Below are 27874 nucleotides of genomic sequence, written 5' to 3' on the forward strand. Positions count from 1 at the left end.
TCCCGCACCACACCGGCCGATCTCACCCCCCACGCCCACCGGACAGAAGGCAGGAGGCCCACAGGCCCCACACCAGCTGTCCGCTCACCCCTCCCCCCCTCCCCAGCCTGGCTTTCTGTCCCATTAGCCTAACGTTTGGAGACATATTTTAGAAGAAGATTTATGGCTGGTCGGGAACAAACCAAGCCCTGGGCGATGCCGGTGATGGAAATGACCACCGGAGCGTCACTGGATGCGTACCCACTCAGGGCGCCCCTCTTTCGTTAAATGCTGCCGTCTCCCCCAGGATAGGAGAGAAATATAAGGTTGTATTTTGAGAGGACACATGTCGAGAATGTCCGTGACGAAGCCATTGAGCCAGAGCGGAGGCGGCCCAGAGAGGACACGTCACCCGGTCACCAGGCGGGCGTTTCGGCAGCACCCGCTCCATCGCCAAGGTTCAGAGCAAAGACTTGGGAGAACGCATCTCATTTCCTGCACCAGTGCGGGGACACTGGGAGGTGTCTCCTCGTTAGGGTCATATTAGTCTGATTAGCAGGAAGAGTGAGGAGTGAAATGAGTAATTAAAATGATAAGAAGCGGCCGATGATAAATGCAGGCACAGACGCCGAGCACAGCGCTGTAGGATGCCTTTCGAGTCAATCGACGAAACTGACGCCTCGTTTTCTTGAAACTGAGAACAAACCATAATCGACGATCTCCCAGGAAATGAACCCTAGAGAGGTCACCGTCACACTTAGAATTCCAAAGAGACTGTAAGAGTGCTGTTTTCTGGCCCCACTCAAGGAAACAATCAAAAAGAAGAAAGAAACTACCAAATGAGTTTGGAAAATTTTAGCCTAGCACACCCTTAGGAATGTGCTCGGATTAGCAACACGATCTTGTTAGCTCTTCAGGGACCCGGTCACCTTTGGCGTGGACAATGTGTGCAGCTGCACATTTAATTGAAAAGATTAAGGTGATCTGGCCAGTGTGGCTCAGTGGTTGAGTGTCGACCCTGCACCAAGTGGCCACCAGTTCAATTCCCGGTCAGGGCACATGCCCAGGTTGTGGGCCTGATCCCCAGTGGGGGGCGTGCAGGAGGCGGCCTGTCGATGTTCTCTGTCATCGATGTTTCTACCTCTCTCCCTCTCCCTTTCTCTCTCTCTAAACAATCAATAAAGGGAAAAAAAAATAGATTGAGGTGAAAGTCAGGGAGGGGAATGAACCGTGAGTCCCGCAGACCGACCTGAGAACCCCCATGAACACAGCTGTGTCTGCTCCTCCCCAGGCGCCCTGGGCGTGGTTTCGAGGTGCATCTGCAGGAAGCATTTGCTAGAACTTCCCTCCTGGCTCCAGACTAGTGACGGTGGATGTGATGGTCACGTCCCTTCAAAGGGCAGAAGAGGGTGTTTCTCTAATTCTCTCCAGAACGAAAATGATTTCAAGTTGTCTATCAAACTGTCATACACTTTGGTCCTGGTTTTACATCTTCAGTGTGCAGTCCCGGTGTTGGTGGGCCCTTCTCATTTCGGGGCTGGTGTCAGCCTGGATTTCTCCTTCGGGTCCCAGGGCACCTCACCCTTCGCCTCCCCCCTGGCCCCCGACGAGCCAGGAGCCCGCAGCAAGTGCGGCCAAGGGACTTCGCTTTCCTCGGGGAGCTCTCTCGTGTTCTTGTTATTTTAGGGTAAAGAAAACAAACTCAAAACCAAACGGCAGAAAAAGAAATGCCCCCATGCATGAGTTGAGATTTGAGAAAAACGGAAAGTCCCCCTCACCAGAGCGCAATCCTGTACAACAGAAGGGTCCGTGAAAAGTTTTCTACACCAGGCCCGAGCCACACAACTCCAGCTGCTAATCTCCAGTCAGTCCTGTAATGACTCGAGGTGGGTCCTGTTCCTCCTTCAGTTACAGGAGAACCTGAGGCGACAACAGCCGCCCCCTGTCCGAGGGGCCTGTACCCAGGGTGGGAAACGGGCCATCCCAACCGCAGAACCACGCCCTGTCCACAGGCAAACACTGAAGGACTCACTTTCCCTAACGCTTTCATCTCTGCACCCACCTGGCAGGGAGCTGGGGCTGTTGGTGTCCAGTGGAGGGGTCTCCCAATTTCCAGTCACTGGCTGCACCACTCAGGAAAGACAGATGATAGCAGAGAGTCGAGGCCATTAAAAAAATCACGCGATCTCATTATTTTTGCTTGTAAAAGTTCACTTTGACTAATAACCGATTTCTATTGTTCAAACATTACCTGAGATTACGTATCACCAAATGCATATATGCATATAAACTTCGAGCAATTTGTCTATGACACAGGATATTATTGAGAAAAAACACAAAACAATGAAAAGTAAGAGAAAACCTTGGGAGATGAGCAGGTATGAAAAATAAAACTTGAATTACGGTCAAGAGGAAACAGGTTAAGAAATGCGACTACTAGTCCTTGCTTTGGGAATGACCTCTCAGGGCAAGTATTCACCAATACTCGTTTTCTGACTGAAGAGAGATTTTTAAAAAATTTTTTGTGTTTAATATTGGTACTGTTCTTCTTCTTCCTTTTTTTTAATCCTCACCCAAGGACATTTTTCCTTTTTTTTTTTTTTTTTGTTCAGATAGAGTGGGAGGGAGAGAGAGGAAGAGAGAGACAGAAACATCGACGTGAAAGGGACACATCGAGTGGCTGCCACTGCACGACCAACCAGGGCCGGGGACAAACTGCAACCAAGGTACGTGCCCTTAGTGGGAACCAAACCCGGGTCTCTCTGGACCGCAGGCTGATGCTCTAACCACTGAGCCAAACTGGCCAGGGCTGAATAGAGATTTTTGAAGTCAACTTTCCATGGAATTAATTTGCCTAGGTTCCTTCCAGCCCGGCTACTATTTTTCTGTGAGTAGATTTCTAGAGAATACACAGTTTTGTCTAATTTTCAGCCACAGTGCTTAGAGCCCACTAAAAGACACTTGAAAACAATGCTGAAGGATTTTTTTTTTTTTTTTTTTACCTCATTTCACTTTTCAATTTCTAGGTAAGAGCCAGAGACATTTAAGAACATTCCTTTTCACATCATCGTTAGACAGTTCTTTCTTTATGATGTTCATTGTTTGATATTTATTTTTTTGTTTGTTTTAATCCTCACCTGCGGATATTTTTCCATTTATTTTCAGATAGAATGGGAGGGGGAGAGAGAGAGACATGGACATGAGAGAGACACACCGACTGGCTGCCTCCCGCACGACCCCGACCAGGGCCAGGGACTGAACTGCAACCGAGGTACGTGCCCTTGACTGGAATTGAACCCGTGACCCTGGTCTGTGGGCCGATGCTCTAACCACCAAGCGAACTGGCCAAGGCATTTTATTTCATTTCTAAACGCTCATTACAAGCTAAAGCATGTAATTATAGAAAGAAATGAAGCTTTCCTTCCTCCTAGTCATTCCAGCGCCTCCCCTCCCCTTTCTGAATACCCCCATAGTATGTATGTGTGTGCTATGTGTGTACATGGATACCCATACGCGTATCTACACACTTACACGAGTATCACTTTTAAAATGTTTTTCCTGCAGTGGGATCATATTAGCTTTCTTCACTTTCAAGTCCCACGGACGTCACCGAAGGCCAGTCCACAGGACGAACACTGTCTCTGCAGTGGCATTAACACTGCGATGTCACGAGGGGTGGGCGCGCCTGGGTGCTGGTGCGCTGCAGAAGGACCGACTCCTCTCTCAGCAGGTCTGAGGAAGAAGTTCACCCCCTGGGGGTTCACGTGCCTGCCCCTGGAGGGGAAGCCTCGGCTCCTGGGCCCCAGAGGGCAGATCCCTCTCTCTGGGGTAGTTGCACGTTAATTAAGGTCACAGAACCGATACAGAAAACGAAGTTTTGACTCGCAGAAGCTGGACTGTGCCCGTTGCGGGATGGTCCTTGCCCCCACTCCAGGCCCATATACGAAGCCCAGCGGACCCCGAGGGTTGCTGGCTCGAACACGAAATCAAAACAACAGAAACGAGGGACCCGGTGAGCGACAGAAGTTGGAAAGGACACTCGATGCCTGGGTGAGCAGGGTTCACACCACCAATCGATGAAGTCACTCTGACCTTTTCATTCATTTGGAAACTCTAGAGAACTTGATGAAGTTAATAAAACAAACCCCGCCCCCCCCACCAAAAAAAACACACCTATATACAAATCTGCTTTTCTTCGGTCTTTTCTTCTCTCCTTGGGGGATCAAAGGAGCCTCGTGGATCGGCTGACCCCACACATTTATTTATGCATTTATTTGGTTAAGTGCCCTGACCGGGGATGGAACCGGGGGCTCTCAGTCCACGGGAGGACGCCCCATCCACTGAGCCGCACGGCCAGCCGAGCGCCGCCCTCACAGTGGCTCGTCTCTCCGCCTCCACGGGCCACCTGATGCCTCCAAGTGGCCCTTTCAGAAGGTCGTCCTGTTCCGTGTGTCTGGGCTTTTTGGAGGAGTGCGTATGGATGTTACTGACAGCAGGGATGATGCTTACGGACCATCCTGGAACCTCTGAGTGGGTCCCAACGGACCGCGGGGGGAACATCTGCAACCAAGGACCAAGGAGACAGGCAGCTCTGACCCCCAGGCCGGGAAGGGCTGGGGTGAGGACCCTCAGCCCTGCTCCCTGGGGAGGACAGTGCTGTGGCCCCGCGTGGGTCCTTCTGGTCACCGACCTCGAACCCCTAAACGGTCGGGAGGAAATGATCCTAGAAGTGCCCCCTTTGTTGGAGCTTCAGCACTTGTTACAGGTCCAAACGAAGGCTGCGTGTCCCCTGAGGGACAGTGACGGCTGCTTCCTGGGTGGTCCTGTCCCCGCGAGGCCGTCCTCGCCCCGTGGGCCTCCGCTGCCCGCTGCGATTCAGCCGAGGTGGGGTGAGCACCGCGCGGGGAAATGAACCAGTGCTGACGCCCGACACAAAGCTTTGGGCTTGCGGGGCAGTCTGGCCGCTCTCCTGAAGTCCAGGTGCACGGACGTGAGACGAAAGAAAATGTGCTTGAGGGACGAGTCGGAGGGACACGCCAGGCCCCCCCGGAGGCGGAGGAACACCCCTGGGCAGCCGCTCCGCCCTTCACGGCCTAGGAAACCCCGTGGGGACCCGCCCTGCAGCCGCCTCGCTTTCCTGGGCCGCGGGACGTGCGCGGTTCCTGCCGTGAAGCGTGTGATGCGTGGATTCGTCCACCCGAGGTTTTCACAGGGAGCATTTAATGCCCTGCATGGCGGCCCTTATTTTCCAAGGGGCAGTCTCCCCACACTGAGGAGTGCGTAGCCTTTTCCTTTGGAAATGGTTTCGGAGCGTTTCGGACACTTCTGGGTGCGGGGCATCTTCCCGAGAGAACTGCGCTGCGCTCCTGCGCCCGCCCGCTGCGGTTCCGGGGTTCAGGGGAGAACAGCCGACCGCTGGAGGAGAGCGAGTTGGGTTGCGTGCAGATTTCTTTTTAATGAAAAACTAAACAAAGCTGTATTTGAGCAGTCGCTTTGTGCGGGACCCGGGCGATCCCTTTCCCTTGGGGTCCGTCACCGCCTCCCGGGCTGCAGGGGAGGAGCCCAGAGGGGGCGCAGCTGCCGCCCGGGACGTCCAAGGGGCGGACCTGGCCACTCCTGGCCTCCTTTTCAGAAGCCTCCGCCGCGATGTGAAAGCCCGCGGGTGACCGGGTGCACGATGGAGGATGTGGACGAAGCACTGCCCTGTTGATAGGCAGTGACCCACCCCAGCCTCTCCCTGGGCCGGCCAAGGTGGGGCGCAGCTCGGGGCGCAGCTCGGGGCGGAGCTCGGGGCGGCCCGGTGAGCCCCAGGCCGGCCGCAGCCATGCCCGAACTGTCAGGAGAGCCCGGACCCAGCGCAGGGCCCTGCTCCCCTCAACCTCTTCCTCCAGCATCCTCTGGTCTGCCTTCCTCCACCTCCCCTCCCAACTGCCCACACTTTTCACACACAGTCCTCTGTGCGCCCCATGCCTGTGCCCCGGTTCTCCCTCACCCGGAAGGACGCTCCTGGCACATTCTGCCTGGAGGGCTCTGTCCAGGGCTGATGCATGGACGGCAGGTGGGTGTGCGGAGGGACCAGGGAGACGCAGCCCAGCGTGGATTCTACCACCATCTCTCCCTGGTCCCACGGAGACCTGGCCTACCCTCGGGCCCCCAGCGTGCCAGATGCACAGCTCCTACCAGCACCCACGCCCTCCGTGTGCTCCTCCCTGGTTCTCAGAGCAGGGCCCAGATGCGCAGCTCCTACCAGCACCCACGCCCTCCGTGTGCTCCTCCCTGGTCCTCAGAGCAGGGTCCAGATGTACAGCTCCTACCAGCACCCACACCCTCCGTGTGCTCCTCCCTGGTTCTCAGAGCAGGGCCCAGATGCGCAGCTCCTACCAGCACCCACGCCCTCCGTGTGCTCCTCCCTGGTTCTCAGAGCAGGGCCCAGATGCGCAGCTCCTACCAGCACCCACGCCCTCCGTGTGCTCCTCCCTGGTCCTCAGAGCAGGGTCCAGATGCGCAGCTCCTACCAGCACCCACGGCCTCCGTGTGCTCCCCCCTGGTCCTCAGAGTGGGGCCCAGATGCGCAGCTCCTACCAGCACCCAGGCCTCCGTGTGCTCCTCCCTGGTCCTCAGAGCGGGGCCCAGATGTGCAGCTCCTACCAGCACCCAGGCCTCCGTGTGCTCCTCCCTGGTTCTCAGAGCGGGGCCCAGATGCGCAGCTCCTACCAGCACCCACGGCCTCCGTGTGCTCCTCCCTGGTCCTCAGAGCGGGGCCCAGATGCGCAGCTCCTACCAGCACCCACGCCCTCCGTGTGCTCCTCCCTGGTCCTCAGAGCGGGGCCCAGATGCGCAGCTCCTACCAGCACCCACGCCCTCTGTGTGCTCCTCCCTGGTCCTCAGAGCGGGGCCCAGATGCACAGCTCCTACCAGCACCCACGGCCTCCGTGTGCTCCTCCCTGGTCCTCAGAGCGGGGCCCAGATGCGCAGCTCCTACCAGCACCCACGGCCTCCGTGTGCTCCTCCCTGGTCCTCAGAGCGGGGCCCAGATGCGCAGCTCCTACCAGCACCCACGGCCTCGGTGTGCTCCTCCCTGGTCCTCAGAGCAGGGCCCAGATGCGCAGCTCCTACCAGCACCCACGGCCTCCGTGTGCTCCTCCCTGGTCCTCAGAGCAGGGCCCAGATGTGCAGCTCCTACCAGCACCCACGGCCTCCGTGTGCTCCTCCCTGGTCCTCAGAGCGGGGCCCAGATGCGCAGCTCCTACCAGCACCCACGCCCTCCGTGTGCTCCCCCCTGGTTCTCAGAGCGGGGCCCAGATGCGCAGCTCCTACCAGCACCCACGGCCTCGGTGTGCTCCTCCCTGGTCCTCAGAGCAGGGCCCAGATGCGCAGCTCCTACCAGCACCCACGGCCTCCGTGTGCTCCTCCCTGGTCCTCAGAGCAGGGCCCAGATGCGCAGCTCCTACCAGCACCCAGGCCTCCGTGTGCTCCTCCCTGGTCCTCAGAGCAGGGCCCAGATGCACAGCTCCTACCAGCACCCAGGCCTCCGTGTGCTCCTCCCTGGTCCTCAGAGCGGGGCCCAGATGCACAGCTCCTACCAGCACCCACAGCCTCCGTGTGCTCCTCCCTGGTCCTCAGAGCGGGGCCCAGATGCACAGCTCCTACCAGCACCCAAGGCCTCCGTGTGCTCCTCCCTGGTCCTCAGAGCGGGGCCCAGATGTGCAGGTCCTACCAGCACCCACGGCCTCCGTGTGCTCCTCCCTGGTCCTCAGAGCGGGGCCCAGATGTGCAGCTCCTACCAGCACCCACGGCCTCCGTGTGCTCCTCTCTGGTTCAGAGCAGGGCCCACTTGTCTCTCTATTCCTATCGCTTTGCTCAGTGTCAGGCCTCCGGCAGGTGCTCAGCAGAAGCTCAGCACATCAGTGAGAAAGAACGAGGGGCGAGGGCTGTGTGCTCACTTACACAACCACACACGCTGGTGTGTACACATTTGTATGTAGATGCAATTACCTGTGAGTATACACCCATGCACATATGCATTTATGTGTGTATTTGCGTATCGGTGTAGACACAAATACACTTACATATAGAAGAAGATATATAGTCATTGGCTAAGAATGACAACTTCTTGAAAAAAGATAGACGTGTGTGTCATCTCTGCTTTCAGGATTGATCAGCTGTGAGCTCCTGGCAGATTAAATTACCGTATAAATCCTCATTTTCTCTATCTGATCATATGAGGTGATTTTACTTCATTCTCAGAAATCTTGTGAGGATTTAATAACAAAATGTGTATAAGAGTTTATACCATTCTAGTCATATCTCTCTCTCTCTTTCTCTCTCTCTCTCTCTCTCTCTCTTACTCTCTTTCTCTACTTACCTACCTCTCTACATATCTATCTATATTTGTATCTGTCAGAGAAACACTTTGGATCTAAAAAAAGACACTTGCAAGAGATATTTTGGAGAGCAACTTGTAGCCCAGGGGAGTCTCCTCAGCCTGCGTCACAGGCAATTATTCTTCTCACTCTAACTAATGAGCTGTTTTGTATGAAACACAAGTTTATGAAACAAGCACATTTTTACTACTGAGTAAGGTCGAATCCCCCTCACTATGCCTCCAGTATTTTTTTTATTAAAATAGATCTCCAAGCTCTCAGACTCTTATAGATTTTATGCATAGAATGTAAGGCCGATATATTCAATGATGGCACCTTGGGAAGCCAAGATAAATATTGACGGTGCAAAATTAGTATATATTTTTTATCAAAATATTTGACTGTCTAGACTTGTGGTTAAAAGTTTTTTCCATCTCTAAATACAACGTCAGGCCACATTTTTAAAGAGACTAGATTCCTTTATCAGCTTTGTCTTAAACAAGAATTTAGCTTAACCTCCCTTCTGCCTTGCCAAAGGATTACTGCAAAAGTGAATATCTATGTCAAAGTATGCATCCTGTTTTTATTCCAACTGCTTTATCACACCTGCCACTCTGAACAAAACCTCTGCAATTGCTCCAGAAGTCCCAGCGCCTCTCGTGGCCGCTCCGCACTCCGCGGACTGTCCCATACGGGAACCTCGGCTCAGTGAGTTCACGGCGGCCTCCCCGGCTAGATTTGAGTTGCATCAAACATAAAAATTCTATTATCAGTGTTAAAGCCAACCCACTTCACCTGAAGATTATCTAAAAAGTCAACCTAAATTTTAAAAACATAACTGAGTCTTAAATTCTTAAAGGTCAATGTATACAAAAAGTTACCAACGAGATCAGGAAACACTTGAAACAATATTCAGGACAAAACGAAAGACGCGAGGGAACGGAAGTGATGTCGCCGGAGAGTAACCCAGGTGCGGAAGCGAAGTCACTGCAATGTGAAGCCGGGGGGCGGGTGTCGCGGGTCCACTGGCATTTCTGACGGTTAGTTCACCGTGTCAATTATAGGAAAACTGAGCAGGGAGCGGAGCCATCTTCCCTTAAGGGAAGCACTGGCGACAACAGTGACAGGTGTTTGGGGCACACTCCCCAGGTGAACACGTGTCACCACGCGGACCTGCCCTCCTCCTCGGGGGCAGTGATGGTCATGCCTGTTACTGTTCCCCATGACAATAAGTTTCAAGTGTCTACGTGTCACGCCAAATTCATGACCTACGTGACTTTTTTAAATATCAGAAGCCTGATAAACAGAAATAAATGTATGTTTTTAGTAACTGAGATCTTGATGAGGGAAGGTGAACAGACAGAAACACAGACAACGATGCCACCTACACACCTCTCACCTCATTCAGTACAGCCGTCCCCGCCACTGCGCTTCGACGGGTGCGGTTCTTTATTGTATATAGTATCGCGGGACAGAGAGAAGCTGCGAACGTCGAAGTGCACAGTCGCGGGGACAACTGTGTATAAATAAAGAATCCTACTTCTCGGAAATTCATTTTCCACAGTAGAGTCTGGAGCTGACTAACTGCAGTAAATGAGGGGCGACTTGTATTGGACCCACACAGGGATTCTGATAGCACCCCATCTTATTGCAAATGATGTGCCATCCCATTATTTCCGATCATACATTTACCAAAGAAAAATATGTAAGCTATTTGGTTTGCCATCAAGAGTCACATTTAGTGATGAAACTAGCATATAACCAACAATAAAACACCCTATTAAGTTAGCAACTTTAATGCCATTATTCTGCACCTATGGGTTAAAATATGTTGATTTCACTGACAATCTATAAACTTACTAAGACCCTAAACAGCTTCACATTTAGCAAGTTAGTGTGAAATTTATAAATATTCTCTTTTGATTTTCAGGGTTAAATTCAATGACTGAACACATTAATTAGAATGTTTTAATTTACTGTTTCCACACTTGTTATGTTGATTAACAATCCCCTGCATGAATACTAATTCTGTAAACATTAATTATTCCTAGGGACTACCGGAAATCTAAAAAGTTCAGTGCCCAGATTAAGTTTGAAAGATTTTCTCCAATTCGAGCACATCAACTTAAATGCAAAAATGAAGTATCGATCTGATCATATTAAACACATTCGGATTTTAATGGGAAGAAAATAAACCAGATTGAGGAGGAGAGTAAGTCGTAGTTTTAGAAAGCTGATTCAGTGCTTCCTATAGAAACCACGTTTCCTTCAGACGTCTCGGACAGGCATCAGCAGTTGTTCTGCTAGTTGGCTTAGATTAATCGATGGACCATCCCATCCAAGTAAAACCTGACAGGAAAGAAGGAAATCGAGTCATCGATAGGACGCGGGTTCTGGTTCCAAAGGAACTTCAGATGTTTTTCTGACAACTATCATTGGTTCTGATTTTTATTATACTTAAATAGAAATATTTGCATATTTGACATATGCCATTTCTATAATATATCACTCTTTACAGCGACATGTCCTTGGCATGTTATAGTTGTATCTAAATTCACTGTGGGGACTGATATTCCGTATCAGTCTGCTGGTGCTCACCTGGCAACTTACTCTCTTCTCAATACATTCTTTAGTGTTTGACCTTCTATTTAGACTATAATTATGGTTCTTCTCCAAATAGTACAAACTCACTTTCTCGGGAGACCTTTAAGCTAATTGAGAAATATGTTAAAAATACTGATATTAAATACTGTATACAATTTTGGTTTTCAAAGCACTTTTTTATTAGTTTTTCCCCCCTTTCAAATCAAAGACTTGTGTTGACTTGTAAATAGACTATATTTTAATGTCACTATTATAATATAAATTTCAAAACAGAAGCATTTCCCAAGATTAACTCTTTAAAAAACAACATCTTTAACTCACAGTCCTGTTCACTCTTCTGTTTTCTAATACTTTTTAAGAAAGTCATCAATAATTCTCCAACAATCTCCCCGATCCCTTTATGCCGTACCATCATGACAACCAACAGTACCGACATAGCCCAGAAAGAGCCAACAGAACTGTCCATCTGGCAATCACTCATCAGCAGTGTTACCGCAAGCGTTACCGTAGGACATTCAGCAAACCGATCTCCCAGCAGCCCCTCTGTCAGGGAGGGAGGGGCACTGCCAGCTTTCCCGAGGTGGGGGCCTCGTCACCCACTCAGCAAATACCACACAGGGTATTGTGACATCTCACAGTATCCAGGATACGCTGCCTTAGAAACGCTTCTTAGGGGTAACAAGAAATTGAGCAAAGTCAGGGTCCCTGGGGGTGGTAGGTACGAGAACATTTGAAAGAGACCAGCCCTGTGAGTCTCACGTTGGCCTGTTACCCCCAAACGTGAAAGGTCTCCCTGAGCGTCAGTGTTGCACGTCAGGTGGACGGACCCTTGCAGACCACAGACGCTGGTCTGCGCGTGAACCCCGAGGCCAGCACGACAGCGAGGTCGGGGACGCCGACCCTCCTACGGACCATGACACAGCACCTCTGAAGAGAGGACGCTCGGTTTGTTCAAACGTGTGCAGAGAGGACCGTCTGCCCGCACACGTTCTGGTAACCGCATCCCAGCTAAGTTCAGGTGACAGAGCACATGTGGAGCTTGTTTTCCCAGAGGATGACGTTTGTCCGGAGCACCGAGTGCTCCCAGCTGGAGCCTGCGGATGAGGCTGAGCCGCAGGCCTGCCAGGCCAGGTGTGTTGCCCGCAGGGATATCACCCCCCCAGTCTTTTATCAATCGGGAGCTTGGAGTTTATTTCCGCTAAAGATAATAGCCTCCGTATTACCCATGAAAAAAATCCTACGGTATCTACGTGTCACAAGGTGAAATAGACCTGCTCAGCATTTACCCACAAAGCAGTGCCGTTTCGTAAGACTGGGTGTCATCTGTTTTATTTTCTCTATCAGAGGTTGAACTCTCTTTTATCTTTTTAAAAGTTTTGCTCAAAAGCAGTTCAACACCCGCCAGCACCAGCCCAAAGGTACCAAGACAGGAACCGAAACCATGAAAATACACGCCACGCAACCCGGAGGCAAGGACCAAACAGCAAAAGCAAAATAACTTCTCCACGAACAGTTCCGACTCTGAACACAAGACTCGTCTGAAGGGACTCGTGTCACTGATGCAGTGCCGCCTTCGTACCCGACACCCCTTCAGAGAGCTCGTCCGTGCTAAGGAGCACTGGCGATTAGCATTCGCAATCCTCCGAACTCCTCTGCTCTGTGCCAGAAGAAAAATCACTTTTCCAATTTCAAAAAAGCTCTCTCAATAAAGGAAAATTGTGAACACAAGTTTCGTGCTACGGAGTTTGGCCACGGCGCCGAACGGCGTCCCCGATCGCCAAGGCAGGCACGGGCTGCCCACCGGCGCCGTTGGACAGCCTGCCTCCCCTTCACCCGACGCTGTGACCAGAGCGGCACGTGTGAGCACCTGTGCCCAGCGGGCCCTACCTTCGTACAGGGCTTTGAAGCCCTGGGCACTGACGGCGAAGTCGGTGGTGAACCACAGCGTCAGGATGGAGCCGGTGCTGACGATGGACGAGGGCAGCTGAAATCCCGACAGCCTGAATCGGAAACACAAACACACACACGTGAGTACAGTTGGGCCGCGGGAGTGTGCTGCTGAGGCTCGTCTGAGGAGCACGTTCACGTCCGCTTCCCACGGCGGCCCAGCGACTTGCGGTCCCCACGGGACCGGGACGTGGCCGTGCCCAGGGCGTGGCCGTGCCCAGGGCGTGGCCGTGCCCAGGGCGTTGCTGGGTGGTTTAGCATCGCCCACCACCAGTGTGTCCGCCCGAACAATGTTTGAGGATATTCGTTCTTGAAGGGTCTGTAGGACACACCCCTGTGCTAATGGGAACCCCCGGGGCGGGAGACAGGTGATGCCCCTCACAGCGCTGCCCGGAACAGGAGGCTTTGAGTTCACCTTCCTCTTGGCTTATGAGGGTAGACTGTCTCAGCCCACAGCTAATGTGCTCATTGTTGGCATCTCCCTGAAATAAATCACCATTTCTCTTGAAAATCAAACATGCTAGCCCGGCCGGTGTGGCTCAGTGGTTGAGCGTCGACCCTGCACCAAGAGGTCGCCAGTTCGATTTCCGGTCGGGGCACACGCCCAGGTTGTGGGCCTGATCCCCAGTGGGGGGCGTGCAGGAGGCGGCCGGTAGATGTTCTCTCTCATCGATGTTTCTCTCTCTCCCTCTCACTTTCTCTCTCTCTAAAATCAATAAAGAAAATAAATTAAAAAGAAAACATGCCAGTCACAGTGTAATAACTAAAAATCAAATGCAACCTTGAGTAGAGGTCAAATAAATTGATAGTAAATATTTGGATTTCACGAAAAATCTTTTGAAGTTTAAGTCCATTAACACATTTTAATGCTGGGAAAGTCAGGACCCTGATGGGTGAACTAGTATAGTACTACGCATCACGCTTTACACACTAACAGCTTTTCAAAAGGTCAAAGAGATGATTTACCAATTTATATGTTACCTAAAGTTTGCTAATTAAGTAGTTTGTCTACAGATGTGTGACTTAATTTCGTCGGAACACAAACCTCTCACGCCGGAAGAAGTCAACCCGAACGCACATTCCCCACAGGAGAAATTCTCGCTTGCCCGTAAGTCTATGGCATTGAACCTAATTACAGTCTCTGTAGGCTGCAGAATCAAAATAGAACTAATAAGAAGAGAAAAATGAAAGAAGAGTCACCAATCACTAAACAGCACACTTCTAAATCATCCACGCTTCAAAGAGAAAAGCCTCCAGGGAAATAAAAAAATTCATTGAACTAAATAAAACTGAAAATGCAAGATCTGAACATTTGGACTCAGCTAAGCAGGGCTGAGAGAAAAATTAATAGCACTAAAAAGACACCGGAAAAGAGGAAACATTCGTATTAATAATCCCGCTCCCATCTCAAGAACTTAGAAAGGTAAAGATGCATCAACCCAAAGCACATGGAAGGCAAGAGTACACGGAGACGTCAGCAACAATGCAAAGCAAAGAAACAGGAGAGGAAAGCTATTCAAAAGTAGGCAAAAGTAGGCAAATTCTTTGGAGAAGACTGAGAAAGTCAACAAACATCTCGACCGATGAAATAAGGAGCCGGGAGGAATATGACAGAAATAGGACCAGAGCCATCCCAGGACGCAGGGTGGCCTCTGACCTACCCACGTGGATCTGTCAGTGTAAATGACACAGGCCCCTCCTCAAGAACACACACCACACGATCTCACTTACCTGTGGAACATCATGAACAAAGTGAGCTGATGAACTAGACCGACCCCGAGACACCCAATGGAGTAGGGTTCCGACTGACAAACCTCAGAGGAGGGGTGGGGGAGGGGGAGATAACCCGAAGAACCTACATGCGTGTCTGTGTAACCAGTGGACGCAGACAACAATGCTGGGGGCGGGGAGAGGGAGGGGGTGTCTGCGGGAAAAGAGGAGAAACATCTGTAACCAAAATAAATTAATAAAAGTAAAACTAAAAAAAAAAAAACCCACAAAACAAACACACTACCCCAACTTTTCTAATGTGAAATAGAAAACGTAAATAACCCTATACAGTCGCCCCTGGCCACCCCGTGCTTCGACTTTTGCTGCGTCCCTCTGTCGTGGTTTTTTCACATATATTCGTTAAAAAGTCGATCGAGACAGTGAAAATGCTACAGCGTGTGCGCGCTTGGTTGTCGGGGTCAATGGTACACCCTGTATTACCATTACAGTGAAAATTACTGTGCCTGGGGGCTGTAGCCTGTGTATTCCAGCGTCCCGGGTCCTTCCACGCCAGGTGCCACCGCCAGAGTCTGGACCGGACTGACCGCGCTGATCGAGGGGCGGACGACCATAACTACCCAGCGGCCTGGGAGGACATCTCCTGGCCTAGGAGGCTTCGCAGGGGAACTCTGCTGCCTGGTCTGAATGTTTACTTGTCCTCAGAACTCACCTGAGGAACCAGTGGCCGCAGGCAAGGGTGTGGCGAGGGAGCAGGGGAGGGAGCAGAGAGGAGGGGTCAGTGGGGAAATATAGAGGCATCTGCAATACTTTCAACAACGAAGATTTATTTTTTAAAAGTTCATATAATTAGACCTCCGTGTTGGGAGCTGATTAGGTCATGACCCCCTTAAAGGAGACCCCAGAGGGCTCCCTTCTGTCACCCGAGGAGACTGCAAGGCGAGGCCGGCTGTGCCGCAGGAAGGGGTCCTCAGCAGACAAGGGGAGCTGCCCCCTTGCTCCAGAGCTCCCCGGGCTGGAGGCTGTGTGGGCGGCGCTCCCGGAGTGTGTGGGCCGGGCCGGCGGTCCTCCTGCTCTGTGCGGGAACACGCCGGGCCTTTGTCTAGCTGGCTGCGACCTCACAGTCCCCTCCAGGAAGCGGAGCACGGCCACGCCCTCACGCCCTGGTGGCACCAGTGTTACCCCGAGCCCCCACAGAACTGTCCCCACATTCACGCGTGGAGCCCTAACGTCCAGGAAACTGCAGCCGGCACCGGGGCCTCACAGGGTCACTCGGCTGAAGCAAGGGCAGCACGGCCGATGCTGATCCCTGAAGTCTGGCAGCCTCGCAAACAGAGGAGGAGCTCTCCGTCTGGCACCCACGCCCCGAGGAAAGGCCCCAAACACGCCACGCAGGCGTCGGGGAGCAGGGCCGCCAGAACCCCTAGAGCTGCGCCTGTGCCCAGTTCCCTGTGCCCAGCACCCTGGGAGAGCACACTTCTGTCCGTGAAGCCCCAGCCTGGGGCGTTTTGCGGTGGCTGACCGCGCTAAGCCACCTGATACTAAAACCAGACAAAACAGTGCAAAACTGAAACCAGTAAACCGACACCCTCAATAAACACAGATGTAGAAATCCTGAACAAAATAAGAGAAATGAGAAACGAGCAGTCTGCAACGAGAGTCAGTCAAAAGGACCAGGCGATGTTTATTCCAGGGATGTAAAGACGGTTCGATGCTTGAAAGCCGATCAATGTAATGACTGTGTAACAGGTTAAACAAGGACCTCACGACCTGATGGTGAGTGGCTGCAAAACACCCGCAGCTGCCACCGCACGGCTGGCGAGTGCTGACCGCTCCCCGGCGACCGGCAGCACGGGTCCGGCCTCACCAGGCTATTCCGCGCTGTGCCGGACGACCGGCCAAGGCAGCGAGCCAGGAGATGCGAACACGCTCATACAGACCAGGGAGGATGAAGGAAAGTCATCACTGTTTGCAGGTGACACAATTATCCACATACATTATGTCAACAGAGCTGTAAGAAAACTCTTAGGTCCAGTGTGGCTCAGTGGCTGAGCGCTGACCCTGCACCAAGAGGGCGCCGGTCCGATTCCCGGGCAGGTTGTGGGCCCGATCCCCAGTGGGGGGCATGCAGGAGGCGGCCAGTCGATGTTTTCTCTCATCGATGTTTCTATCTCTCTCTCCCTCTCCCTTTCCCCCTCTCTCTCAAATCAATAAAGAAAAAAAATTAATTAAATTAAATGATGTGTTCTATAAAGAATTGTAATCAAGAAGAGACAAACTCTATTAACTCAGGCAAAAGTAACAGGATGCAGGAGGTTCTAAAACGAGGTCACATGACTATCGGTGAGACTCAGGGAGTTGGTTTCAGCATGCACGGTTGCAGACCAAATCCATGCATGGGACCTGCTCAAACGGACTCGTCATATCTGAGCGCAAAATCATCGAGGCCGACGTGAGCCGAGGGTTGGGGAGGGTGCGCTGAACTCCTAGGTCCCAAAGAGCCTCAGAGGGCTACAGGTGTGGTTCCAGTGTTCATGGCCGTCACTCCGTCTTATAAAATGGGGGATCTCATGAAAGAGGCCGGTGAGAGTCTGTGTCTCTGCAGCTCATCACAGCACCGACATTCTTCCCGGGGGGACCCGGGGGACCCAGGTCCCCTCCTGCCTTCTGTCTCTCTCTGCTATGAAGAGTCAGTTTGCGTTTGACGCCCAGTAAGTCGCAGTGCGGTTCGGGGTCCTCTGTGTTGGCAGAGGCAGCGCTGGGCCACGGCGCGCCCCCCCCCCCCGTGAGCACCCCGCTGCCATCGCGTCTGTGTCTCTGCCAGCCACGTCTCAGCTCCGATCAGGTGTGGGCAGAGTGGGACGTTCACGGACGCAGGGAGGCACACAGACAGCCTTCCGGGCCCCACCTCTCTCCGTCAAACCCAGGTCGCCGACCCTTCCCAAGACAGGACTGACTTCACACACCGGGACTCCGGACATCAGCATTCCCGAGGACAAGGTGACCTGGTTAAGCTGCTCTGAGATCACGGGAGTGAAAAGCGAGCCCCAATGTGCGCGTGTCTGCTCACCATCTATTTTCTGCCAGACTTTTGCCTAAAAAGGCAGCTGGCATTTCCAAGGGGTCCCGCCCCCAGCCACCTGGAGCAGCAGCTGGCCCGAAGGCGGAGCTGGAGGAGGGTCTGTTTGCCCCTGAGGCTGAGTCTCTGGACCCAACATCCCTACCGGAGGTCTTCACTGCAGAGAACACCCCTGTGTTATCCTGTTCAGAGTGTCAGGGTGCGAGCAGACACCCCGTTTGGGTCACTGGCGGAGAAAGAAGACACGGTAGACAGGGCGGGGAGTTGGACCGCGGCCGGAGTCCATTCAGTCTCCGGGAACAAGCCCAGGTCACCGTCTGTCCCACAGGCCCCCCTCTCTGTCTTCTATTGGCGGCATCCCCGCTGCACCCTAGAACCTGCCCAGGTGATTCCCGCTGCGGGGGCAGCTCCCTCGCACTCCCCGGGGGCTGGTGGCCGGAGGCAGGCCTGTGGAAAGTGAGTGATTTTCGGGGGAGCAGAGCCCGCCCGGGGGAGAGCTCCCACACTCTTGGCCTTCGGCAGAAACAGGGGTGTCGAATCCCTCCGGCTGAGTCTTCCTGTCTCTCAAGCAGTGACGGAGGAACCGCCCTTAGAAAACCCTCCGAAAGGTTTGCCTCTCTCACTGGGGACATTCAGATCTCCGCTCCCGGCAGCATCTGGACTCGGGGGTGCCGAGGAAGAACGATGGATCCGGCGAGCCGCCGCCGGCTGGCGTGAGTTTGTTTCACGTAAATGGCTGAGGGAGTCACGGCTCCATTAATGAGAGTGCCCTCCTCAATTAGCCGGGTGTGCCACGTAATCCACAGTGCTTGCGATTTTAAAATGTCAAATACCTTTAACACAGCAGTTCCGTGAAAATGTCAAGTGTGTACTCTAAGTAAATTAGAAAATAGCACTAAATTAAGTCTTCTTCCAGCTAACTAATTGCTTTAAAGAAAATCTCCGTAGAGCCAAGCTGACATGGACGCTGGGTATCTCACGACGTCGCCTGGCAGACCCGCTGAGGTTGGCACCCTGACAGCGCCGCTTACGAAAAGGCTTGCCCAGCAGCCCGGCGCAGGGAGAGCCGACCCTCAGAGTCAGCGACGATCTAGAATTATCCAAGGGCTTACCAATTAAGTTAATTTCCTCAAAAGGTGTCTCAGCCAGCCACCGGCCGCGGCGATGGGAACACACCCGAGGCTGAGAGAGGAGGGCTCGCGGGCAGCCACTGACCAGCGCCTCTTCCCTGAGATGCTCAGGACCCCAGCTCTCTGCAGGTGCGAGTACTTGTCCCGTGACCAGCACCGAACGTTTCCAGGCCAGGGAATAGCAGACGGGCTTACTGTTTCTCAGAAGACTATTCATCTGGAAGCTTTTTGTTGCTATTTTGAGATGTGTTGTCTCTCTAGCCACGTTATTTGGGCCTGGAGTTTTACCATATGTTTAATTTTTTTTTTTCCTTTATTGATTTTACAGAGAGAGGAAGGGAGAGGGAGAGAGAGACAGAACATCGATGAGAGAGAACATCGACCGGGCCCACAACCTGGGCGTGTGTCCAGGGAATCGGATCTGCAACTTCTTGGTGAAGGGCTGATGCTGCGCCCCTGAGCCACCCCTGCCCGGTTGGATTTTTACCGTAGGTTTAGTTCGAGGTGCAATGCTGGGGGATCAGAATCAATGTTTTGTTCACTCAAAGCGTTTACTGGACACCTATTAAAATATATTAATTATCAGCACATTTAGGCGTTCAAGGGATTGACCGTCAAGAGTGAAACCAGGGAACCGAACAGGAGGGTTCTGGAAGGAAGTGGAGGAGGCTAAATGGCAGACGTTTCGCGGCCGGAGAGAGAGAATGGGCACAGGTGCAGCATCTTCATCGTGCAGTTAGTGTTCTCACCCGCCGGACGGCGGGGGCCCCACGGAGCTTCCTCTCTCCCACAGGATGGGGGTGTTAGCATCTGGGACCCGGCACCGGCTGCGTGTTCAGGACCACGCCGCAGCACAGGGTGACTTTCTCAACAGGCCCCCGGGCTCTGCCGTCCCCGCCCCACATCGAGAAGAGCCCTCAAGTTGCTGAGACAGGGCAGGCTCGGCGTCTGGTCCCTGAGCACAGCGTGGGGACGTGGGTGGAGGTGGCACCGGGCGCCGCTGCTCCGCTCTCTGTTCCCCGGTCCGAGGGCACAGAGCAGGGGACCCTGGACGCCGGCCACCTGCAGACTCTCAGCCAGCTATTTGGGGACTTATTCCGGGGCTGAGTACCCAATGCTCCCCCGTCCCCACCCCTCCCCGCTCTGCCTGGCCAGGGCCCAGCGTCTCCGAGGCCTGTCTCCAGGGCAGAGGCAGGGCAGGAAAAGGTCCATGTCCTCAGGAACACGGGTTTTTGTCATCACAGAACTCTGCGTGCCAAAAAATGGCGACAGACAGTGAAACCCAGCATTTCTCCTCGAAAAACGTATGTATTCTAAGCATTGTTTTCCCCCAGAATCTCATGTATTCCTGGGACATTTCAGGACCCCATCCTGGTGACTAAAGTACACTTTAGGTAGTGTTCTGTGTGACACTCTGTGCGTGGACAAAGGACCCACAGCAGGGGCTACAATGAGGGAAAAGGACTTTTTCTACATGAATGATATTACTATTTAATAACAGGAAATAGGACTCAAATACAGGATGGAAACTGATATGCACGTATCAGTCCCTCTGATTTCTGGAAAAATAAACACTGAAAAAAAAGTTTCCTATACGAATGGCTTCCGGAACCTGCCTCCCTGTCCACAAACGTGGTCCCAACCTAATTCTGCGCTGTTGCTGGGACAGCGACACAGGCTCAGACCGCGAGACCCCCGGGGGAGTCACCCTGCAGGCCAGGCGTGTGGGCATTTTGTTAACCGGGCCCCCTGCTTCCATAGAAATCTCTGAAAGTCCTCTTTTGGGGTGTGGATGCCCGTCGCCTTCATCTTCTGGAGACTCCCCCGTCGCCCTCACGGTCGCTCTTCGGCACCAGGCTCCTCGGCCTCCCTCCTCGGCCTCCAGCAGGTCCCTGTGTCAACTCCCCTGCCGGTTCAGGGTACCAGTGACCTGGAGGGGGGCGGGGCCTGGGAAGCCATGTGGGGGAGACAGCCTCAGGCCCAAAGAGCTGCTCAGTCTCTGCGTGTCCCTGCGAGGCAGGTGGGACCTGCCTAGTGGGCTGTGTGCCTCGTGGCCGTGGTCGAGAAGAGGTCACACATCCCGTGGTACTAAAAGGGCAAGGAGTCGGCCCGTGAACACCCCACCCGGGGCCAGTGCGCAGCTCTGGGCTCGGCTCTCAGGGGTGTGAGTTGTGAGGCCCTGACATGAAGGCCCCCGCCCGGTGCAGAGTGGACAGAAATGATTGGATTTAACCCAAATCGATCAATCGCCCCCGTGAGTCCACGTCAGCCCTTGTTCTGTCCCCAAGAGCATCACTCTGGCATCGCCCGTGACCACTTCTTCACAGACAGGCTCCACCCGGGGCCCCGCACAGGCACCGCCCGGGGCTGACACCGCCCGCTGAGGCCCAGGTGCCCTCACGCGCGCCCCGGAGGCACCGATGCCGCAGAAGTGGGGAGCCCAATGTCAGGGTCACCGTGTCACAGGCTGCTCCAGGCGATGCTCCCGCGTCCTCGTGCAGACTGGCTGTAGGAGACGTCCGGCGGTTGCCTGAAGAGGAGGCTGCTGTCCCCCGCGTGGGAATGTGTTCCGTGGGAGTGTGCCGGCGTCACCGCTCCTGCTCTGGGGTCTAGCGGCCTGGTGTCCTAAGCTGGCTGCCTGGCTGGCCTCGCGTGGACGGGAAACGGTCCCCTCTCCCTTCGCCTCTGGCCACGCCACCCACGCACGTCCTCGGGGCGGGTCCCCGGGCTTCTCCCCGAGGTCCTGTGACGCGACCTCCACACCAGCAGACACACTCATGTGAGTTTCTTTCTGTCCAGAAGCAAGCTCCCAGCCTCCTCGTCTTGGAAACACAGTGAACGTCTCGTTTGGCACAGGCAGCTGACCAAGACGGAGCCCACGAGGACTGACCGGCACCGCGCGAGGGCTGTCCCCGGGAACCGCTGGAAGGTCCGCCTTGCTTCCTAGTAACGGGATGAGGAGGAAAATGTACGTGGAAACGAAACGAATCCTCAGGCATTTTCTAGAAACCTGAAGCATAAGCATCTGGACACCAGCTCCCTTTTCTAATCACGGTGAAATGATCCTTAAAGTTACAGGCACAGCCCCTGAAAAGCTAAACATGACGGTTTTCCTCTCGAGGTGTCCTGTAGATAGCCCTAGAGGCACTTTTGTAACTTCTCACAGAATACTACGGGGCCTGTGGCTGTTTCAGCAGACTGTGAGGACACAGGGCGCAGCTCCGTTCCAGACCCCACCGGCCCCAGCCTCGGCCCCAGACCACACCAGGCAGCTCTCTCCTCACCCAGCGCCCAGAGGCGCCTCGGCACACAGCCACGTTCCACAGTGTACACGGGACTGGGTCCTGTCGCTGCCTTTGACCAGCCGTGTCAGCGATCGTGGGCTGTACTGAGGGTGCTGGCCACCCTGTAACATGGGAGTAGCCCAGCCAGCACCCTCAGACTCCCCTAGCCTCACCTGAGGACCCAGCTGTGGGCTGGGTACCGACCTGCCTGAACGGACTCTCCGAGTCTCTCCCGTGCCATTTCCCCAATGTTCCCACAGAAACCAGTGGGTGAGCGCATCTTCCACTTCAAACAGGGACAGGGATTAGTCCCAACCCTCCAATAGTCACCCGCAGCTCACCTGGCTTCCAGAGGTGCTGTTTCTCCTGCCCCGTGCAGCATGGAAGAGAACACTGATGTGTACTTGTTCATTTAGATTCCGCCCGTTTATGAAACGTATAGCTTGTGGGCATTCAGAGATATTCAAGGAAGTCCTGCTATGTTTTTGCTTAGCAACCCGATTACTTTAGATCCTCAGACCCAAGTGGTCCTGGGTGTAGCGTCTGAGCCAGCAGCAATCTCTGGACTCTGGGTCCTCCCGCGTGGCCCCCGCTGCTGGGGCCTAGGCCTGGAGCTGCGCCCAGCTCACACCGGGGACACTGGAGAAGCCCACTCACAGATGCCGGGCACAGCAGGCGGCCGATCTGCCCTCTGCCCACCTGCGCAGGAAGTCTCCATGCGAAACCCCTGCTCGTCCCAGGCGCTGTACTTTCCATTGCTAAGCAAAGAGAAGTTTAAAGAGCCCCACAGAGCAAGGGGGGAGGGTGTACCCACTCTCCATCACTTTAAACCCACAGTGCCCACCAGGGCCCCTGGAGCTGAGCCACTTCGCAAAGGCTCTGCGCCTCAGGACTCCGCTGACATTACCTACAATTACCTGCAAATATTTGGCTATAAATGAAAACCTCAGATAATCTGCCTGTTTCGCAAGGCAATTTCAGGATCAAAAGGCTCCTTACTGGTCAAGACCTGGTTTCTGAAATCGAGTTAGAGAATGCGTATCCGCATCTCCCCGGCACGTTCCGAAAGGCGCTGACACAGCAGAAGCGTGTTCTGGGAGAGTCCAAGTGAACACGGGTAGAGCATGTGCTTGGAAGTTTCCAGAAATGAGCTAACCCCCAGTCCCGGGCACTCCGTCAGCTCTAGGACTTGGAGGTGCTCTTTCACTGCAGTGCTGAGGTACAGGCGACTCTCTCCTGGGGGCCCTGGCTGCCGCGGGTCTTCCCGATGCCCCCCCCCCGTCACATCTGTCCTGTGTGAGTCCTGTAATGATAACCTCCTCATTTCTAGCCCCTTCCTTCTGCTTTGCTAAGAAGTTTTAATTACTTAATCAAATTACATTTTACAGTTATTTGAATTATATCACTTCTCTTAAACACACTGAAATAAACTTTTACGGATGCCAGATGTCAACATGTGGAATGGTTTTTCCGAACTACGAGTCATAAGAATGGTATTCGTCTACACCTTGACGGATCGCTAAATGCTGCACAACATCCCTTACCTAAATCTGCACGCAGCCAGTGATTCTTCCCATCCGATTTCTTCCTTCGGAATTTCTCTCTCTGCTCACGTTTGAATACAGGCACCTCACGTTCTGGTACCACTTCCTTTTATCACGCTCCCGAAATGTGCTTTTTCTGAACGGAAGGCAAGCCCTCCACCTGCCAAAGGTGACGCTTTACCGCGCTGCTCAGTGAGGGTCTGGACCGAACCCGACGCGCCTGCCGGTCTGCTGAGCTGAGACAGGTGGGCACGCACACGGGTGGGCACGCACACGGGTGGGCACCACACGGGTGGGCACGCACACGGGTGGGCAGGGCAGGTTATAAGGTGCTCATACAGAAAACAATACAATCACTAATAAACAATACAAGAATAAACTGCGTGTCGTGAACTCTCAACTCTAAAACTACTTTTTATCCACCCCTGTATATACTTGAAGTACTTATCTCTATATCTATGTAAATATTTACAAGAATCTCTCTCTCTTCTCGGTACTTTTCTTCGTAGAGGAATCGAAGCATTTCTGCAGTTACCCGCTTGAAGGTAGAGGGGAGGCGGAGCTTGTGAGGGTCGAACAGGGTGTCCCGTAGGGACGCACACGGCGAAGCCAACACCCCCAGAGGGAGGCTGTGTTTCCTTCCACATCCCTCACTGTCCAGCAAAGGGAGGGCTCGAACCCGCTTCACACTGCTGGCGGAGAAGCCGAGAGCCGGAAATGCTGACGTGGACCGAAGCCGTCAATACACGCTACAAAGATGAAAAGAACGTGGTGCATATCGTCTTTTTAAAGATAATAAGACCATATGATGAGATCATAGGAAAAAACTGCAACATAAGTAGCAAACATAATCGTGAGCAGCGTGGGTTTCCCTAAGGGCGTTAATATGCGCCCTGGGCTCTTCAGCAACCCTGGGCATTTCTGCCCAGTTTTATTTTCACCAGAGTTAAACAACTTTCATGCAAAAATGAGATGTCTAAAATAGCAGTGTCCCACAGTTCCACACAGCTCGGATGAGGATACTGGGAAAGTATCCTTCTGGAAGCGAGTTTACGTGTGTTCGCGTGCGATGTGCAAACAGACACGTGCACCCCCATCACAGCTGCACCTGTGCACACGTACAATTTGGCAGGTGTGAAGGGAACTGACTCATCAGCGTTGGCTCTGAGGAGAACAAGGCAATAGCACGGTGCACTCGGAAAAACAACTCCACTGCATTCATTTCTGTCTGCCTTTGAAAAAGTTTACCATGTGAATGCATTGTTTGAAAAATGAAATGTTTGAGGATCTTCATTGAAACATCTGTATCTAACTGACATTCTAACACGTGCAATGTTTTCAAACACATTTTCTGACCACGTGACCGTGCAGAACACAGGCGATCCCTAGGCCGACTTCCTTCCGTTGGAGTCTTGGCAAGGTGCCCACGGGAGGTGCGTGTCAGAGGTAGGAGACGGCGTCGCTTTCTGAAAAACCGTTTGAATGTAACTGTCTCCGTGTTGATGGGAACATAAAGACTATTTCCATCTGTATGTCGTTTATGCAAACAATTTCTGTGCAATGCTCCTGGTAATGTTTCAAAGCCCGTCATTACCTACATATTTAATTTTGTCTCTCAGACAAGTCATAATTTGCTCTAAAATAAATGATTTACAAGAGTTCTTAAAGTACTAATTAAACGTGTGAGGCACATCGAAGAAATACGAGGTTTTATTCAGACACAGCATCGCAATCTATTTTACTGAGGGACAGTGAGCAGGTCCCAGTCCTGGCCGGAGAAGGTGTTCAGTCCGAGACTGGCGCTGACCAGCAACACAAGACGGAAAGAACTCTGAGTCAGCGCCCAGTATTTCGTTACAAGTTTAGAAATGTTCCTTGTCGGTCTTATTTCCAGCCTCTGACCTAATCTCCCACTGTGCAGGCAAACCCAGCAGGGAAATGATTCCTCAACAAAAGACTGGAAACAAAGTGAGTTTGTCAGCCATGTGCACGGGCCCTGTTTTCCAAGAGGCTCTGGAAACCACTTTGTTGGTAAGTCCACAGGAGTCTGAGTGTTTGAGCCACACGACTAGAGTCTTTATTTTCCCAGTTTTTCATCAGCTGCCACCGTCCGGCAAGAACACCTGAGTCACAGCTTTGAGTAAATGCCAGAAGCCAGCCCTGGGCACGCACCTGTATTAGGACGTGGGGTGCCACACCTGGACTTAGGGCTGTCTCCAAATGAACCTCCCCAAAATGGTTTGCTGTGCCTTTTTAACTTTCAGAATAGTAACAGCCAGTCTTAAAGAATGAGAGAACTCACGTGTCCGGAGTAAAATGTGGACGTTCTTCAAATCTACCCCATCCTCTGCTGCCTAAGGAGTAAGGACCCCCTATTAACAACGTGCTATGCAGCTTGGTGGACCCTCCTGCACACACATGCATACATGCCTCATTGTCATAGATACGCATGCCTATATGCTCATGCATAAGCATGGTAAATACATTATTCACATGTAAGATATGGTCCCTTATATACTTAGAAGACCAGCTGAAACCAACGTGCCTAGAGATACACTATTTTGTTTCGCTTTCAGATCTTCCCGCAAATAACTAGAAAACTAGAAATCTAGAAACTAGCCCTCTGAATTTTTATCTACTCTAAAATATTTTTATTTATTTGTTTTTCCTTTCATTGAATTTTTTGAGAGAGAGAGAAGTTGAGAGGGAGAGACAGAAACATCAATGGGAGAGAACATCGATTGGCCCCTCCTGCATGCCCCCCACTGGGGATGGGCCCACAACCTGGGCATGTGCCCTGACCGGGAATGGAACCAGCGACCTCTTGGTGCAGGGTCGACGCTCAACCGCTGAGCCACACCAGTTGGATGACCCTAAAATATTTTTAGAGCTTGGTTGATTTTCCCTCATTCAATGATATGGCTTAGGCCAACCTCTAAGAACTGTGTTTTCTGACACCAGAATAAGTGAATGTTTTATGTTTGTACATAACCCAAAGACAGTACACTTCTTGAATCCAATTTCTGAAATGAAAACAGAGGTTGTTTCTCTTACAGCGTTCTGAGCTGAGACGATAAAAGAATGCGATTGTTGGGATTTAATGAACTCTCAAAGTGAGTGATAGTTGTCCCTCAAACGATACCGACACAGCGGTACGAACGCCTGCGGGTGTTCTCTCTGCACAAACCTCCCCCCTCAAAAAAACCCACGCTTCTGCGCATTTCACTTCTAACTGAGAGTATCTGAGTATTTGGAAAACGACATCTTTGGCAGAATCTGCTTTTACGTATTGGATCTAAGAGGATGGTAGGCAGGGGTGGCCGGTATAACAACGACGTCTACTTCTTGCTGTGCAGTTCAGAATTCCTCGGGGAGCCAGCTGTCCCAGATGCACGGCTGTACCCACCAGAGGTGGCCCCTACGCCCTCGTCACTCACTGAGTGTGAGCCAGGGACGGTCAGCGTCCAGGCACCAGCCGAGAACTTTCTTTTCCGAAGATTTGTGTTTACTAGGAAATCAAGTTAATGTAATGGGGCTAAAGCCTGCTATTACTATGCGTGCGCACTGGCCTCCATCCAAGTGGTGCATTTCCTTTGATCAGGAAGGCAGCTCTTCAGGAAAGAAGACACTCCTGCAGCAAATGCTGACGACAGCTCCTCGTCGCTTCTCCTCATCGCTGTGCAGTGTAGTCGAGGGTTTGTCTTTCTGGGCTATCTGGGTGTTTCTTGTCGTGCTCTGTACCAGCACCGGATCCAAGGTGCCACTCAGGAGCCATGGCCACACGTGGCGCACTGAGGAAGAATTTCATATTCAAAGACATGGTGCACGGCTCTGGGGAACACAAGGGCTTAGTGGGAGAGTCAGCCAGTGCCCACGAAGTTGAAGAAAGGACGATCGTATCATTTCATTAACAAGAGTCTAAGCTGGACTCAGGCTGGCCCGCTCGGGAACATTAAAGCATGAACTGAGTTCTCAAACTACAACCGAATCTGTCTCCACCACAGGGGATGATATGAAGCGAACCCCTGAAATGATGACAGCACTCCCCACACACTGATGGGGACCCGAGCTAACAAAACTCCCAACCTCCAACCTCTGCATTCAGCCCGCGGTACTCAACCTACGACTTTGCTACAAGAAATGTTGACACATCTACGGGACGCACACATGAGACGTGTTACACAGATTCGTTATACATACAATGTATGAGGTGTGG

General features: G+C 52.7%; 1 protein-coding gene across 1 annotated transcript in view; it reads right to left on the bottom strand.

Moving 5' to 3' along the window:
• Positions 1–27874, bottom strand: part of CSMD1 (CUB and Sushi multiple domains 1) — a 1021666-nt gene that overhangs the window by 854297 nt on the left and 139495 nt on the right. The window contains exon 3 of the mRNA XM_036250552.1: positions 12834–12946. Coding sequence (XP_036106445.1) covers positions 12834–12946 — 113 coding nt within the window. The remainder of the gene's footprint in view (positions 1–12833; positions 12947–27874) is intronic.

This window comes from Molossus molossus, unplaced genomic scaffold (assembly GCF_014108415.1).
Source record: "Molossus molossus isolate mMolMol1 unplaced genomic scaffold, mMolMol1.p scaffold_m16_p_9, whole genome shotgun sequence".
NCBI classification, from domain to species: domain Eukaryota; kingdom Metazoa; phylum Chordata; class Mammalia; order Chiroptera; family Molossidae; genus Molossus; species Molossus molossus.